This window comes from Notamacropus eugenii, chromosome 6, assembly GCF_028372415.1.
Source record: "Notamacropus eugenii isolate mMacEug1 chromosome 6, mMacEug1.pri_v2, whole genome shotgun sequence".
NCBI classification, from domain to species: domain Eukaryota; kingdom Metazoa; phylum Chordata; class Mammalia; order Diprotodontia; family Macropodidae; genus Notamacropus; species Notamacropus eugenii.
The window spans coordinates 3,992,257-4,008,919 of NC_092877.1; the positions used below are offsets into that span (position 1 = coordinate 3,992,257).

The following is a 16,663-nucleotide window of genomic DNA, read 5'->3' on the forward strand; positions in this document are numbered from 1 at the left end:
AAGCATCCTTATGAGGAACTGCCCCAGGGAACTCTGTGATGGCTGAGTTGGGGCTGTCACCATGCATGACACCTTCCCACTCTAAGGAGCCAATGTCTACTCTGACAGTTTACATTGAACTCCTACTATGTGAAAGCCACTATGAGTGTCCTAAGGTGCACCAAGTGAATCATAAAACGGTCCCTGTCCTCAGGGAGTATTTATTCTAGAGGGGCGAAGGTGGGGGAAAATTACAGCATGTATATTGATAAGTATATGTATATGTGGAGAGAGATCTATAGATATGGATATGTATAGATAGACCTATAGATATTAACATGCCGCCTATCTGTCTATATCTACATATGTGTATGTGTATACTTTGTCTAGGGTCAACTAGTCTGGTATAAATACATAAGTATAAATATGTATTTATATATGTATCCATACACACATACACACACGTATTTATGGAGGAAAGGCTTCCCTCCCGAGTCTGCCGGTGAGTTGCACACCCAGGAACCTTGAGATTCTGAGAAGCACGGATAGGGAGTGAGTGCATTCCAGGTACAAGGACCAGCTTGTACAAAGACATGGAAGCCAGTCACACACTGAGGATGTGTTCATCAAAAAGAAGGCGTCTTTGCTCTCAGAGGGTTTACACTCTACTGGGGGAAACAATATGTTCACAGATGAGTTAATATAACAGGGTTTATACAAAATAGATACGGGGGGACTTGGGGGGGGGTGTGGATTATCAGGGAAAGATTTCTTGAAGAAAGTGGCATTTGAGCCGAGTCTTGAATGAATTGAGGACCTAGAGTGCCAAGGACTGAGACTGTTTCCTCTCGTCCATCCCATTAGCCTCAGCAGTTCCAGCACCTCCCTGCAGCCTGGAGGAATTCCAGTGCGCCTATGGCCGCTGCATCCTGGACATCTACCACTGTGATGGGGATGACGACTGTGGAGACTGGTCCGATGAGTCTGACTGCTGTGAGTGCCCTTGGGCAGGAGGTGGGATGCAAGGGTATTGGAGAGTTTCTAGGGCTAGTGAGCCAGAGTAGTCCTGGGGAGGAGTCTCTGAATTCTAGGCAATCTTCTGAAGAGTTCATTCATTCATTCTCTCAGTCACTTACTCTTTGTTTGTTCGTTCACAATCTTTTGGTTCGTTCACAAGTGTTTCTTCTGTGTTCTCTGTGTGCAAGGCCCCATGGAAGGTCTGGGCCAGGAGACTAGCTTTCTGAGGAAGTGTGTCATAGGGGTCTCTAAGTACAGGATGGCTGGAGAGACCCACATCACAGCTGTTTATGTCCTTTGTGACCTCTGGCAAACCACTGAGCCTCCTTGGGCTCGTCTTCCTCATCTGTAAACAGAGTGGGTTGGATAAGGTGGCTTCAGAGGACCCTTCCAGCTTGAGAGGCATGACCCTCTGAACTGGGTAGTAACCCCTTTTCCTTGCCCAATCCCTGCCCAGCCTCTCACCAGCCCTGCCGATCTGGGGAGTTCATGTGTGACAGTGGTCTCTGCATCAATGCCGGCTGGCGCTGTGATGGGGACGCAGACTGTGATGACCAATCTGATGAGCGAAATTGCAGTGAGTGGGAAAATGGTCCTGGAGAGATGAGGTGGCTCGTGGCATAAAGGAGGCTCCGGGGGAGAAGGTCAGAGAGGTGGTGTGTGAAGGACAAGGGACCAACCACCGGATCGGGGGCTGCCTCAGGATGTGGGGGATGTAGGGAGGGGAAAGAAAGTGTTTCAAGCTGTTTCAGAGCTGCCCCCCAACCTAGACCTTCCCTCCCACCTCTTCCAGCTACTTCCATGTGCACAGCGGAGCAGTTCCGCTGTAAGTCTGGGCGCTGTGTCCGGTTGTCTTGGCGCTGTGATGGGGAAGATGACTGCTCAGACAACAGTGATGAGGAGAACTGCGAAAACACAGGTCGGGCCCCTCAGCCCTGCCTCTGACCCCTCAACAGGCACTCTGTGACATGGGCAAGACAGGGCAAAGGTGACGCCCTTTGCCACTACCTTGGGCCATAGTCATGGTATAGCTTTACCTGACATGATGGGTATGGACTGTGGGGCCATAGGATCTGAGGACATCTCCTCTAATCCCCTCATTTGACAGATGAAGAAACTGAGGCCCAAGGAAGTTACATGATTTACTCAAGGTAGTGTTAGTGGTGAGATTTAAATCCAGGACCTCTAACTCCGAAACCAACAATGCCAGTGTTATGAGTGTCACTTTCTGTTAACTTATCTATTTATATGTAGGTCTGATTGGGGCCAGAGGTAGGGGAGGCACATACTACTCTAGATAGCTGGCTGACTTCCTTCTAAACCATTTGGAATGTGACATCATTACCACCTTTCCCCTCCTGCCATGAGTTCCTTGCCATCTCTCTTTCTCAAGCCCTCATGAAAAGTCAGGGGATTCAGTCTTACCAGATCCTTGCCTTGCTCCAGAGCCCTGGAATACCCCACCCCCCTTACCACCCAACTCACCCAAATCCCAGTCCAACTGCGTCTTGCCTTAGAAAATGACAGGCTCCCATCCTTTCCAACCCCTCCCTCTGTTGTTCCAGCCCTCCCCTCACCTGTGCTGTCCTTCTCTCCCCAGGAAGCCCCCAGTGTGCCTCAGATCAGTTCTTATGTGGGAATGGGCGCTGCATTGGCCAGAGAAAGTTATGTAATGGTGCCAATGACTGTGGAGACAGCAGCGATGAAAGCCCCCAGCAGAACTGCCGTGAGTGTCTCCTGGGGTGAGGCTGCTTAGTTGTAAATTTGGGGGGAGTTTTTTGAGCTGTGAGTCCAGAAATAGCTAATCCAGACCTTCCAATGCCTTCATCTTGCAGATGAGGAAACTAAGTCCCGGAAGGAGGCAGTGATTTAGGATCATCGATTTGGAGCTGAAAGGGTCCTCAGAGGCATATATTCCAATAGCTTCATTTTCTAGATGAAACTTAGGTCCATTCACGGGAAGTGACTTGCCCAAGGTCCCAAAAGTAGTAAGAGGCAGATGTAGGGTTTGAACTGAGATCCTGATTCTAAATCTGGTATTCACTTGCCCAAGGTCACATAATCAGCAAATGGGTGGATGAGTCAGAATTTGAGCTCCACACCCAGCTCCCTTCCAATGCCCCCCAAGCTGCCCAATGAGCAGCTCCTAGGGCTAACAGGGAACCCTCTCCAGGGACTCTTCCAATTGCAGGAGCAGTTCTCCATGGTCTCAGTGGAGTGCCAAGCTGGCTCTCCTCAGTGAGCACATTAGGCTCAACTCCCATCTCTGACTTGACTGCCACAGGGCCTCGGACAGGTCAGGAGAACTGCAATGTCAACAATGGTGGTTGTGCCCAGAAGTGCCAGATGGTTCGGGGAGCGGTGCAGTGTACCTGTCACACCGGCTACAGACTCATGGAGGACGGGCGATCATGCCAGGGTGAGGCAGCACACTTGGAAGGGAAAAGGTTCTATAGGTTGTTGAGAGTGAGGGATGGGTCTGGTCCCATTACTTAGAATGCAAGCAGATCTCCAGGCCAGTGAACATCTGGGCAGCCAATGAATTGGGGTAGAGATTGGACAGCATGGGTTCTCTGACTCATGCCCTTTGTCCCTACAGATGTGAATGAGTGTGAGGAGGAGGGCTATTGTAGCCAGGGCTGTACAAACAGTGATGGAGCGTTCCAGTGTTGGTGTGAGGCTGGCTATGAACTCCGACCTGACCGACGAAGCTGCAAGGCCCTAGGTAAAGGGAGCTGGGGCTAGGCCCTGTGGGCATGGGAGGGTTCGACCTTCCTGAGGCAGCTCCAGTTACCCTCTGGGCCCTATTGAGTGACTTAATCATCTCTGCCATCTTTGAGTCCAGTGAGCATTTCTTAAGTATCGACTGTATGCCAGACATCGTGCTATGCACTGGGGGTACAAAGACAAAAATGAAATGGTTCCTGACCTCCAGAAGCTTACATTCTGTTGGGAGGATACAATCTGTACACAGAGAAGTAAACACAAAGTATATTCCGAGGAATTTCGATGTGGTGAGAGAGGCTTAATGCCTTCTCCTCTCTGAACCAAGCCTTGAAGAAAGCACAGATAAGAAGGAAGCAGATTCCAGGATCGAGGGATAGATAGTGGGAGCAAAAGCATGGAGGTAAGAGGAGAAGATGGAAGGCTCTGTATGGCAAGGAGCTGCTGGCCATTTGGCCTCGATGCTGGAGTGTGCCAGGGGGAATAATGAAAACTGCTAGGAAAGACTGGAGCCAGCCTGGAGAGGGCATTTTAGTCATAGCAGTAACAGCAGTAGCATTTGAGGATGATAAAGCATTTTGGATCTTACCTGAGCAGTCATAGAGAGCCACGTCAGCTTTTTGAGCAGGAGAGTGACAGTCAGATCTGTATTTAGAGCAAATTGTTTTGATAGCCGTGTGGAGAGTGGATTGGAGAGGCAAGAGAGACTCTGGCCAGTTAATTTAGACCTGAACTAGGGTGGTGGCCATGTTAGTGGGGAGTAGGAGAGCAGATGAGGAAGCTGACTTGCCCAAAGTCACATAGATAAGTAGGCATCAGAGGTAGGATCTGAACCCAGAATCTCTGACTCCAGCTATTGTTGAGGTAATCAATCCTTTACAGAGATGAACTGAAATGTAAAGCAGCTGCTCTTGGAATGAGAGAGGATAAGTGAGAGCACATTAGGGTCTGAGGAAGATGTTTTCAGTGTATAGCTGTAGCTAAAGGCTTCTTTTTCTACTTCTGCCTCTCCTCCTACCTTGAGGTTTCAAGCAGATGCTTTGTGCCCCATGCTCTTTGGTGATGGGTTTCCATCTCATGGGCCTGGAAGGCGTAAGGGGCTTGTGAGCCAAGGGACAGACCTGGAGCCTGGGCTTAGGCCCTGTCTCTCTCCCTGTCCCAGGGCCAGAGCCCGTGCTGCTCTTTGCCAATCGGATCGACATCCGGCAGGTACTGCCGCACCGCTCCGAGTACACGCTGTTACTCAACAACCTGGAGAATGCCATCGCTCTTGACTTCCACCACCGGCGGGAGCTTGTCTTTTGGTCGGATGTCACCCTGGACCGCATCCTTCGAGCCAACCTCAATGGCAGCAACGTGGAGGAGGTGGTGTCCACAGGCCTGGAAAGCCCAGGTAAGGAGAGTCAAGGCCCAGGGTGAGGGAAATCAGAAGGGAGAAGAATGGCGCAGCATTCTGAAAGGAGAGGTGCATGCTATGGACCAGGAAGCTAAGATCCACCTATAACTTGAGGATTGATTGGCCAGAATAGAAAGATGGGAACATGGTCTGGATCCCCTGACCCTCAAGCACTCTCTCCCTCTCTTACCTCGTCAGGGGGGCTGGCTGTTGACTGGCTCCATGACAAGCTGTACTGGACAGACTCAGGCACTTCTAGGATTGAGGTGGCCAACTTGGATGGTGCACATCGGAAGGTGTTGCTGTGGCAGAACCTGGAGAAACCCCGGGCCATTGCCCTGCACCCCATGGAGGGGTAAGTGAGAACCACAGGCCCTGGGCTCGTGTCAACCCCCACCCACTAGCCACTCCATGCAAAGCAGAGGCATTGGGCCCCATCTTCCTAGGTCAGGGATTATAAGCCAAGGGACAAGGGTCTGACAAACTGACTCATGGGCTCCTGCTCCCATTCCAGCCTGGCAAAGATGAAGTCCGGAGAAAGGACTCCTGAAACAGGAGCTTTTTGTACCCTATTCCACAGGGGAGGGGGCTTGCCTAAAGGAGCCCACAGTCATAAGCTTCCTTAAGTCAAGAAGATTCCACCTTAGATTTGTGTGACTTTGGGCAAGTCACTGATCTCTTGGCCAAGCGTTTCCTCATTGTAAAAAGGACACTTGTAATATCATAGAGTTACAATAATAAAATGATAGATTTGGAACTAACAAGGACTTTGGATGCCATCAAATCCAATCCCATCATTTTACAGATGGGAAAAGTGAGGCCTAGAGAGGTTAAGTTACTTGTGCAAATTCACATGTCTAGCACATTTATGGATTGGATTCAAACCCAGGTCTTCCTGACTCTTTCGGAAGTCTAATGCTCTGTACTCTACACCAAAGGTGTCAGATACAGCATCCGTAGCCCACAACATTTCCAAGTACAGTCTGAATCAGATTAAGATGTAGTTAGGAAATATTTAACTGAATAAAAATACAGTAAACCATAGATAATGTTAATTTGTGGTTTTCTAAGTCAATATATGACCTGCAAGGACCCTTATGTACAGCTTAGTGGCCCCTGTTTCTATCTGAGTTTGAAACCTCTATCCTACATCACACTGTAAGGAGCAGATGAGAGAAAAGCACTTAACAAACCTTCTAGCATGATGTAAATTTCATTGTTATTATTTTCATAACCACCAGGAAGAAATAAAAATTGAATTTACATTTTCATTCATATAAGGAACTCCTGAATAAGTACATTTCCTCAACCAACGCAAGCTGGCACTTTTTGTGCAAATTTTAGTTTCGGAGAGCTCCTGAGAAATGAAGGACTTGCCCAGTTTTCTCCGTACATCCAGCATATGTAAGAGGCAGGATTTGAGTCCGTATCTTGTAGACTCCAAGGCTCTCCAACCAAGGCCATACACCATGATGTCATCCATCCTGCCATTACCAGCAATAATCTTAGAATAATGGCAAATACCTCATAGGCACTGAGCAAGATGTTGTTTGAATAAATACTGCCTTTCTTCATTATTCTATCCGTTTTCCCTAGGATGTGAACACAGACTCTCCCCACATCTCAGCTGCCTTTCTTCCCTTTCTAGTACCATTTATTGGACAGACTGGGGCAATACCCCCCGAATTGAGGCCTCCAGCATGGATGGGTCCAGGCGGCGCATCATCGCTGATACTCACCTTTTTTGGCCCAATGGGCTCACAATTGACTATGCCGGACATCGAATGTACTGGGTGGATGCCAAGCATCATGTCATTGAGCGAGCTGACCTTGATGGAAGTAACCGCAAAGCTGTCATTAGCCAAGGTGAGTCTTCCTACCTACCTTCTTTCACTCTCTCTTCCCATTGTACCTCTCTGGGCCCCAGTTTCAAACTATCACAGAATCAGAGCTAGAAGGAACTTTGGAGATCTTTGAGCCCACCCTTCATTAAGGCCTGGAGAAGTTGCAGTGACTTGCCCAGGGCCACACAGCTAGTAAGTATCTGAGTCAAAACTGGAATCCAGGACTTCCGGAGTCCAAGTCAATCCGTCAGTCCACAGCATTTTTTAAGTGCTTCCCAGGGGTGTGCTGGAGCCAGCTCATACTGGAGCTGATTGTTAAATTTTCACCATGAGCGTTTGCCCCCTGGCATCATCAAATGCTGTAAATCAGGGTTTGATTTATTGATTTAATGTTTATTATTATTGGTATTATTGATTTATTGTTTTTATTATTTATTGATGATCTACACGAGAAAATGATGGACAAAGTGTTAACAATGAGGATTGAAGTTAAAAGTGTGTTTGTGTGTGCGATTGATTGATTCACTTTCCTTCTGAGAGCTGGTTGTTAAATACTCACCAGCAAGCCCACCACTGGTGCTTACTGTGCACCAGATACTAGGTACTGGGAGGAGGATGGGAGGTGCATGGAAAGACAGAACCAGTCTGTGTCCTTGAGAAGCACTCTGGCTATCAGACCGTGTTTCCTCTCCTGTAGAAGGGTTGGACTCAGTAACCCTACCATCTCTTTCGGCTTCAGATCACGTGAGTCCATTTGTCCATTCCCAGAGAGCAGATGCCCCACGTTCTTTTGGTGAAGAGGTTGAGCTAGAATTAGTTAGTGCTGGGTCCTGGAGCAGGGGCCTGCCAGAACTCTGGGCTGAGGGCATTCTGGGCCTCTTCACAGGCCTCCCACATCCTTTCGCCATCACGGTGTTTGAGGATAGCCTCTATTGGACAGACTGGCACACCAAGAGCATCAATAGTGCCAACAAATTCACTGGGAAGAACCAGGAGATCATCCGCAATAAACTGCACTTCCCCATGGACATCCACACCCTGCACCCCCAGCGACAGCCAGCAGGTAGCCACCTTCCACGCAGCCAGCCCAGTCTGCCCCTCTGAGCTTTCCACATCCTCCTTGGGCAACTTTCCCAGGGCCCCTTCCTCCCAGTGTCCTTGTCCCAGCCTGGTGAAACCCAAGGTTGGGACAGGCACGAGGCAACTGCCCCCTCTGCTGGCAACTGCAGGTAGCACATCTCTGAGCTTTCGTCCCCACCTCGTGTTCTCTAGCCTCTGGGTCTTATAGGGGTCCTCTTACCCTGGGGTATTTGAGCAGGGAGAAACCGCTGTGGGGACAACAATGGAGGCTGCACCCACTTGTGCCTGCCCAGCGGTCAGAATTACACCTGCGCCTGCCCCACTGGCTTCCGCAAGACCAGCAGCCACACCTGTGCTCAGAGTAAGTGTTTGGGGAGGGGGTACCCGCCAGGAATTCTGGGGCAGCCTTGAAAGGGGAAGTACCTGCAGGCTATTCTAGAAATAGACATATGACCAGGGATGTGAGTCCCAGCAGCTGCAGCTTGGGGGGGGGGGGGGGGGCACTACAAATATCTCATGGTGTGAAAGAAGTCTGGGTCTAGGAGTCAGGCAAGACCTGGGCTGGAATCTTACTGTTAGTCAGTCAGTCAGCATTCCTTAGTGCCTACTATGTGCCACACACTGCGCTAAGAGATAGGGATACCAAAAAAGAGGCCCAAACAGTCCTCGCCCTACAATCCTATGGGGCAGACAACAGGCAAAACCTGTGTACAGATACGTACCTCTATAACTTACTAGCTGTGGGATCTCGGACCAATCCCTTAACATTGCTGGGCCTGTGTTTGCTCCTCTGTAAAATGGGGGTAGTCACAGCTGTGGTGCCTGCCTCTCTATGCCTTTGGCTCCAATCAGAGGACCACAGAGTGTTAGAACTGGAGTCAGAAGGTCTTGGGTTCAAACGCTGCCTCACATGATTACTAGCTGTGGGCCTCAGTTCCCTATTGGCAAAATGAAAGGGTTGGACTTGACTCAAGAGTCTCTAAGATCCCTTCCAGCTCAAAAATCTATGGTCCTACCATACATGTCGTACAAGTCATGTATGTACAGCAACATAAACTTTAAAGTGCTGTTTCAAGGTCAGCTCCTGGCAGGAAACTGGAAGCCAGCTGCATTGGCATATCACTTCACCAGTCAGTAGGATGACTTCTCTAGTGGTCATTTCTGCAAGTCTGTTAAAGGGCAGCAAATATGAGGCTTCATGCCCTCCTAGAAAGCAGGAAAGAAGCTTGCCAGCCACTCTATCCCCTTCTATTGATCTCCCCTAAACTCTGGCATTTATCCACTGATTAAGAGTATTCCCAGCATTCAAAGGACTGCTAAGAGTTCTAAGATCAGGGCATCTCTTTCAGCCCAGGAACCAAGTAGCCAAAATTGGGCCTAGGTCCTGATGCTAATGCATGGTAGATGCTTAGTCCATGTGTGTCCTGTGAATGTATGAATTTATGAATGAATGAATAAATGATGACTTTCTATATCCTGGGCCAAAGAACAAGGCCTCCCCCTGAGCTCCTGCTTTTTTTTAGATTATAAGCTGTTTGAGGGCAGGGTTGGTCGTTGACCTCTTTTTGTATTCCCAGAGCTCAGCACAGTGCCTTGGCACATAGAAACACTTAATAAATATCTCTTGATTGCTTGTTTGCTTTTGGGAAGGAGAAAGTCTAGGCAAAGTTACTATCAGGACTCGCTATGCTGTATCTAGTGTCTTAGGTGCGGTCACTCCTGCCTAGCCCAGACATGGCTTGCCTTCGATTATGAGACTCCCCATGGGCCCTTCCGGCCCATGGTAATCCAGTCACATCATCGGTGATAGTGGGACCCATTCTGGGGACTCCCCTTAGAGCAGGAATTCCTTACCTGTCTTGTGTCCTGGAGCCTGTGACAGGAGCAGTCTGGTCAGGATGACGAAGCCCTCCTCAGAATCAGTGCTTCGCAAACCTTCAAGTCCTAAATGTCCATGATCATTGACGTGATTATCCTTATTCTCTCCATTCAATCCCTAAGTTTTATCTGACTACTAAGGCTGCCTGGTGCCCAAAATGGGATTAAGGCTTAGAGCATATGGCAGCAGATGGGGCAGAAAGGAACGGGCACTAGGAGGTCAAACAGCCCCAGGCAGGTGGCGTGATTAAGCCAGATGTCACCCAGGTGATTGTCTGTGTCTGTCACTATGTTGTTGAATTTAGAGGATTAAAAGAAGACCCCCCCTTTCGGCCTTTGATCAGGTCTTGACAAGTTCCTGCTTTTTGCCCGAAGGATGGACATCCGTCGGATCAGCTTCGACACGGAGGACCTGTCCGACGATGTCATCCCACTGGCTGATGTGCGCAGTGCCGTGGCTCTCGACTGGGACTCCCGTGATGACTATGTATACTGGACTGATGTCAGCACCGACACCATCAGCCGGGCCAAGTGGGATGGAACAGGGCAAGAGGTAGGGTCCAATCTGGGCAGTCGAGCCCTGGGGGAGGCATCAGACCTCCCCTTAAGTAGGACTTCCTGATGGTGTTAGCTATTTGGACTGTCATCAAGCTCAAAGAAGAATGGGGCTGGGTCCAAGACTGAGGGATCAGCACAGTTTGTGATATAGCTTTGCTTCTTACCAGGTGGTAGTAGACACCAGTTTGGAGAGTCCTGCTGGCCTGGCCATTGATTGGGTCACCAATAAACTATACTGGACAGATGCAGGTATGTGGAACAGTGTAGCCATGCTGATCTGGTCCTTGGAGAGCTCAGGAGACTTTTTTACCTTGGGATTTGTTTTCCTAGGAGCATCCAAGCCTAATCTTAAGCCTTGGATTCAGGGAGAAGGGGCCCAATGCCTCTAGGAAAAGGGGGTCTTCCCCTTTTTGTGTCATGGACACCTTTAACTGTGTAGTGAAGTCTATGTTCCCCTTCTCAGAATCATGTTTTTAAGGGCATAAAAAAACAGGATTACAAAAGGTGCCAATTATATTGAAATAAACATGTATTTTTTTTCCCATCCCAGTTCATAGAGCTCTTGAAATCAATTGACAGACCCTTTGGGAATCCACAGGCCCCAAATTGAGAATCGCTGCTCTAGGATAAAATGCATTTCAAGCTCTTCATGATACTGCTCCAGCTGCACTTCCAGGATGATTACACATTAGTCCCTTTTCTGCGTTTATTTTCCAGTCTGTTGGGCCTACTTGCTGTTCCCCATACAGGACATTGCATCTCCCATTTCCATGTCTTGGCTAGGGTGCCATGGCCCCCTTGCCTAGATTGCCCATCCTTCTCATTTCTACCTAGAAAAATCCCTAGCTTCCTTCAAGGATCAACTCACAGACCACATCTTACACAATGCCAGTTGCTAGTAGCTTTGCCCCCAGGAAATTATTTTGTATTGCCTGTCTATATTTTGTATTTTTTTATCTGTGTCCATGTTATTTACCCCAAGGAGAATATAAGTTCCTTGATGACAGGGTCTATCATGAAATTAGCACTTAAGAAACATTTATTAAATGAATGAATGATTGTGGGACTGGTGGAGGAAGCTCCCATCTTGAATCTTTGGGGCATTTCCCAACTGTATTACTATTGTTCCACCACTACAAATGACCCAAATGGATATTTGAGAGGCAGGTCAGATCAACAGCTACTGGTCTCTCTTTCCTCCTTCATTTATTAGTCTGAGTGGGATCTGGGTGGGAATTTCTACTGGCTATGCATCTTGCTCATATGTGTGGTTGGCTGCCTCAGATCTTGGCATACGAGAACACCATTAGTGCCAACCCCCAACAAGAAGGCTGAGCTAGAGTGGCTTTGCATACCAATTGTATGTGACCAACAGCTTTCTTTCTCCATCTCTCCTTGGGCTCTAGAGGACTGATGATTTTTGTCTCCCCAATCTTGGCAGGCACAGACCGAATTGAAGTAGCCAACACAGATGGCACCATGAGGACAGTACTAATCTGGGAAAATTTGGATCGTCCCCGGGACATTGTGGTAGAACCCAGGGGCGGGTAAGTCTCTCCCATTCAAGCTGTTCTCAGAATATAATTTGTCCTTCTCTCCTCTCCCCTTTCCCCCATCGCCCATTATTATCTGAATTCAGAGGGACTTAGAACTATCAAATAGTAGGATCATAAGTTCAAATCCTGCCCCAGACACTTATTTAGCTTTGTAATCCCAGGTAAGTCACTGAACCTTTCTCAGCTTCAGTATTCTCGTTTATAAAATGGGAACAATTGTAGCATTTACCTCACAGAATTGTTAGGAGGATTAAATGATATAATATTGAATTTCTTTGCAGGTTTTAAAGTGCTGTATTAATGCTAGCTATTATAAATATTATTGTCATCATTGACTTAGAACTTAGAGATCATCTAGTCCAGCTCCCTCATTTCTAGGACAAGTCCCAGGGAAATAAATTGATTCCCCACTGATTACACAGATAGTAAGTGAGTGAACCAGGATTTGAATATAGGTCCAGCACTCAGTCCTCTGTCTCATACCATTAGAAGAGACCAAAAAGGGGACTGAGACAAGCAGGAAAAGTAGACAAACTGGGCAATTTGCCTTCTTGCGGAAAATTAGTTACCTTAGACAAGACAAGAACAGAAGCAAAACAATTTTCTTGTCCCATGCCTAGGTTCATGTATTGGACGGATTGGGGTGCAAGCCCCAAGATTGAGAGAGCTGGCATGGATGCCTCAGGCCGCCAAGTCATCATCTCCTCCAATCTGACCTGGCCCAACGGACTGGCCATCGACTATGGCTCCCAGCGGCTTTACTGGGCTGATGCAGGCATGAAGACCATAGAGTTTGCTGGGCTGGATGGGAGCAAGAGAAAGGTGAGGGGGAGGGGCACATCCAAAGCAGTCCAGGAGAATGGAAGTTCTTTAGGGGCAGGAATGGTTTGGGATTTTTTGTCTTTGTATCCCCAGCCTGGCACACAGTGAATGCTTAATAAATGCAAATTGAATTGAGTTGGCTGTCAGACAGGTGGGAGGAGAGGTCTACGTATTGCAGCCTGCTCTGTAGCTGTGACCTCTTCCCCAGGTCTGGTGGGCATTATTTTTGATGATGAGACAAATCTGGGGAATGGACCATCCTGTGGGCTGGGGATAGTAAATAAGAGGCCCACTTTTTTCACATATGGAAGTGATGAGAAGTGTTGGGGGATTGGCAGGTATTGATAGGAACCCAGCTTCCACACCCTTTTGGGCTGACCCTCTATGGAGAGCGTATCTACTGGACGGACTGGCAGACCAAGAGCATCCAGAGCGCAGACCGGCTGACAGGGCTGGACCGTGAAACACTACAGGAGAACCTGGAGAACCTCATGGACATCCATGTTTTCCACCGGCTAAGGCCCCCAGGTAAGAAGCCTCTTGGGCCAGTGCATCCTGCTTCTTTAACCTCCCTATACTGGTAGAAAGTAGATATATGTATGTATGTATGGATGGATGGATGAATACACAGATGGATACAGAAAAAGAGGTGGATAGATAGGTGAATAACTAGAAAAAGAGAAAGAGAAAGATAGCTAGATAGATGGATATATAGAAAGAAAGAAGGAAGGAAGGAAGGAAGGAAGGAAGGAAGGAAGGAAGGAAGGAAGGAAGGAAGGAAGGAAGGAAGGAAGGAAGGAAGGAAAGAAAAAGAAAGGAAGAAAAAGAAAGAAAGGAAGGAAGGAAGATATAAAGGGGGAAGAAGAGCATTTATTAAGTGTTTCCTAGTTCCAAGCTCTTACTAAGTGCTGAGGATATAAATACAAGAAAAAATCAAAAGATGAGACAGTCCCTGGCCTCAGGCCATTCTAATGGGGGATATAGAGGGGAGTTGAAAAGCAGAGTGATAGAGTGGGGCACCTGGATGGAAACAAGGTCATTCACTGGCTGGAGAGTGTGCAGTGGAGCCAAGACAGAGGTGGCCATGGTGTGAGTGCATCAGAAAATGGTGGTCCAAGCTCAAGACTTACCAATCAGGATTGTAGGCCTTAGGGCAGAGGCATCTTCTGAGGGAGAAGGTTGCTGGTGAAGGGATGGAGAAGTCCAAAGCATAAGAAGTGGTTCATTCCATTGATGTTTCCTTCTCCTTCTTCCCCAGTGCACACTCCCTGTGCTATGGAGAATGGGGGCTGCAGTCATCTGTGTCTTCGGTCCCCACACCCTAAAGGTTACAGCTGCACCTGCCCTACGGGTATCAACCTTCTACCTGATGGCAAGACCTGTTCATCTGGTGAGTGCAGAAGAACCTAAGACCTGGTGGTTTAGCACCTCACTGTGAATGAAGAGTGAACCTCCTACTTATCCAAGGAGAAGACCCAACTAGGTCTAAGAAATTCTTTGAATATTGAGCTCCTCTAGAAAAGGGAAGAGACCCTGGGGAGCAGACAGTTCAAGTGTTGGAGGGGTCTAAGAGAAGGATCTCTGGTGCTAGTATAGTGGAAGTGAGATTTCCTACTATATTACAGGGATCTCATCCTTCTAAGGAATTCTTGGTTACCCTTCCATGGAAGAGGGGTTAGCTTTTTTCTGCTTGGCCCCAAAGGGCAGAACTGGCACCAGTTGGTGGAAGTCGAAGGGAGACAAATTGCGACGTGATATAAGGAAAAATTTCCCAAGAGTTAATACTAATCTAAAGAGGACTAGACTGCCATGGGAAGTGACAAGCTCCCCTACACTCCTCTACATCTTCACTACAGAGGCTAGCTGAGTATTCATTGTATATTATCTAGTGAGGATTCTTTTTCAGGTAGGAGTTAGCCTAAAGGCTGTTAAGGTCACCTCTGACTCTGACATCCTGTGATTTGGGGGGAGATTCTGTAACCCTGGGTCCATGACTTATCAAGAAAGAAATTGCTGCCTATGCTCTTTGAACCAAAGGGTAAATGTGTGGGGTAGCCCTTTTCTCCAAGACCTGAGCTCCTGGGAGCAGGTTCCCTGAAAGGCAGCACAATGGACAGAGGCAGTTTCCTTAGGGTAGTCTCCACCATTGCAGGCATGAGAAGTTTCTTGATCTTCGCCAGGAGGATAGACATCCGCATGGTCTCCCTGGACATCCCATACTTTGCTGACGTTGTGGTGCCCGTCAATATCACCATGAAGAACACCATTGCCATTGGGGTGGACCCCCAGGAAGGTTCGTAGACCCCCTAATGGTGAGGTAAAAATCCTACTCTTCTCCCTAAAGTCAATGTAGGCTCTCTTCTTAGACCACTAAGATTTACCTACTCTCTGTGACTTAACACATGTGCCCTCTCTCCATAGCACCTTCTATTTATCTCCAAGAGTTGTGTCTATGGCTTTTGATCCTTTCTTCTTTCACCACTGCATATCTCTGGGGTTTCTGCCTGACCTAAGGCTCCATCTCAGATAGCTCTGTCTGAATATCTGAAGCTCTTTGCTCAGACTTTTCTATAACTCTTACTTCATCTCCTGTAGGGTGAACTACCTTTTGTACTCTTAGAGGGGGTGAAGCTATTGGGTATCTGTCAGTCAATCAACAAGCAATATTTTTAAAATTAAATTTTATTCTATTTTCTCATTCACTTTTTCTACCTCCCATTCAACCCCCCAGTTGAGAAACCAAGAAAAATAAAACTGCCATTGTAAACACATAGTCAAGCAAAACAGATTCCCTCCTTGACCATGTCCAAAAAAATATATCTCAATCTGAGCTCCGAACCATCAGCTCTCTGTCTGGAGGTGGATAGCATGTTTCATTCATCACTGGTCCTATGGAATTCTAATTGCTCCTTCTTTTGATGAGAGTTCTTAAGTCTGTCAGAGTTCTTTCTCTTTATAATGCATCTTCACTTCACTTTGCATCAGTTCATACAAGTCTTCCTAGGTTTTTTCTGAAATGCTCCCTTCATCGTTTCTTACAGCATCACAGTATTTCATCACATTAATATACCATAACTTGTTCAGCTTTTCTCCAATTGATGGGCACCCTCTGTGTTTCCAGTTCTTCATAACCACGTAGAGTTGCCATAAATATTTTTGCATTTGTTAAATGGCCATTGTGATAAGTACTGGGGATATAAAAAAGGGAAAAAAACAGTCCCTGACCTCAAGGAGTGCACATTCAAGTGGAGGAAACAACATGAAAAAAGCTAGGTATATACATGATATCGACAGAGTAGATGGGAGCAAATCTTAGAGGGGAAGACATTAGCATCTTGAGGGCCAGGGGGAGCTGGGAAGGCTATCCTGTAGAAGGTGAGATTTGAGCTGAGTCTTGAAGGAAGAGGCAGAGGTGAGATGGAAGAGTATTCCAGACAGAGGGCATGGAGATGGGACTACATAAGAATGGAGGCTGACCTAGACTTTTCCACCTTCAGGAAAAGTTTACTGGTCAGACAGCACATTGCGCAGGATCAGCCGGGCCAACTTGGATGGCTCCCAGCATGAGGACATAATCACTACAGGTGAGACTGACTGTGACCAGCCCAGTGCGATGGGATAGCAATGGTAAAGCAATGGCATAAAGGAAAAATAGACTGGATTTGAACTCATAGGACCCAGGTTTGAATTCTGACTGCCATTTACAAATCCTTCTGACCTTGAACAAATCACCTCCTATTTATGGACCCTAGTTTCCTCATCCATAAAATGAAGAAGTTAGATTAGATGAAGAGACAGTGTGGTCCAAT

At 47.6% G+C, this 16,663-nt stretch overlaps 1 protein-coding gene across 4 annotated transcripts in view; it reads left to right on the forward strand.

Annotated features, from left to right (window-relative positions):
• The window catches only part of LRP4 (LDL receptor related protein 4), a 61,038-nt gene that overhangs the window by 23,262 nt on the left and 21,113 nt on the right, over positions 1-16,663 (forward strand). For 3 of the 4 annotated variants that reach the window (XM_072617609.1, XM_072617611.1, XM_072617612.1), the window contains exons 6-24: positions 844-972; positions 1,454-1,573; positions 1,790-1,915; positions 2,597-2,722; positions 3,281-3,415; positions 3,596-3,721; positions 4,883-5,113; positions 5,315-5,471; positions 6,765-6,982; positions 7,847-8,023; positions 8,276-8,401; positions 10,263-10,471; positions 10,644-10,725; positions 11,918-12,023; positions 12,653-12,854; positions 13,193-13,382; positions 14,113-14,244; positions 15,007-15,147; positions 16,352-16,438. In XM_072617609.1, the coding sequence (XP_072473710.1) occupies positions 844-972; positions 1,454-1,573; positions 1,790-1,915; positions 2,597-2,722; positions 3,281-3,415; positions 3,596-3,721; positions 4,883-5,113; positions 5,315-5,471; positions 6,765-6,982; positions 7,847-8,023; positions 8,276-8,401; positions 10,263-10,471; positions 10,644-10,725; positions 11,918-12,023; positions 12,653-12,854; positions 13,193-13,382; positions 14,113-14,244; positions 15,007-15,147; positions 16,352-16,438 (2,820 nt within the window). The remainder of the gene's footprint in view (positions 1-843; positions 973-1,453; positions 1,574-1,789; positions 1,916-2,596; positions 2,723-3,280; positions 3,416-3,595; positions 3,722-4,882; positions 5,114-5,314; positions 5,472-6,764; positions 6,983-7,846; positions 8,024-8,275; positions 8,402-10,262; positions 10,472-10,643; positions 10,726-11,917; positions 12,024-12,652; positions 12,855-13,192; positions 13,383-14,112; positions 14,245-15,006; positions 15,148-16,351; positions 16,439-16,663) is intronic. The other variant, XM_072617610.1, reaches the window with a different exon arrangement.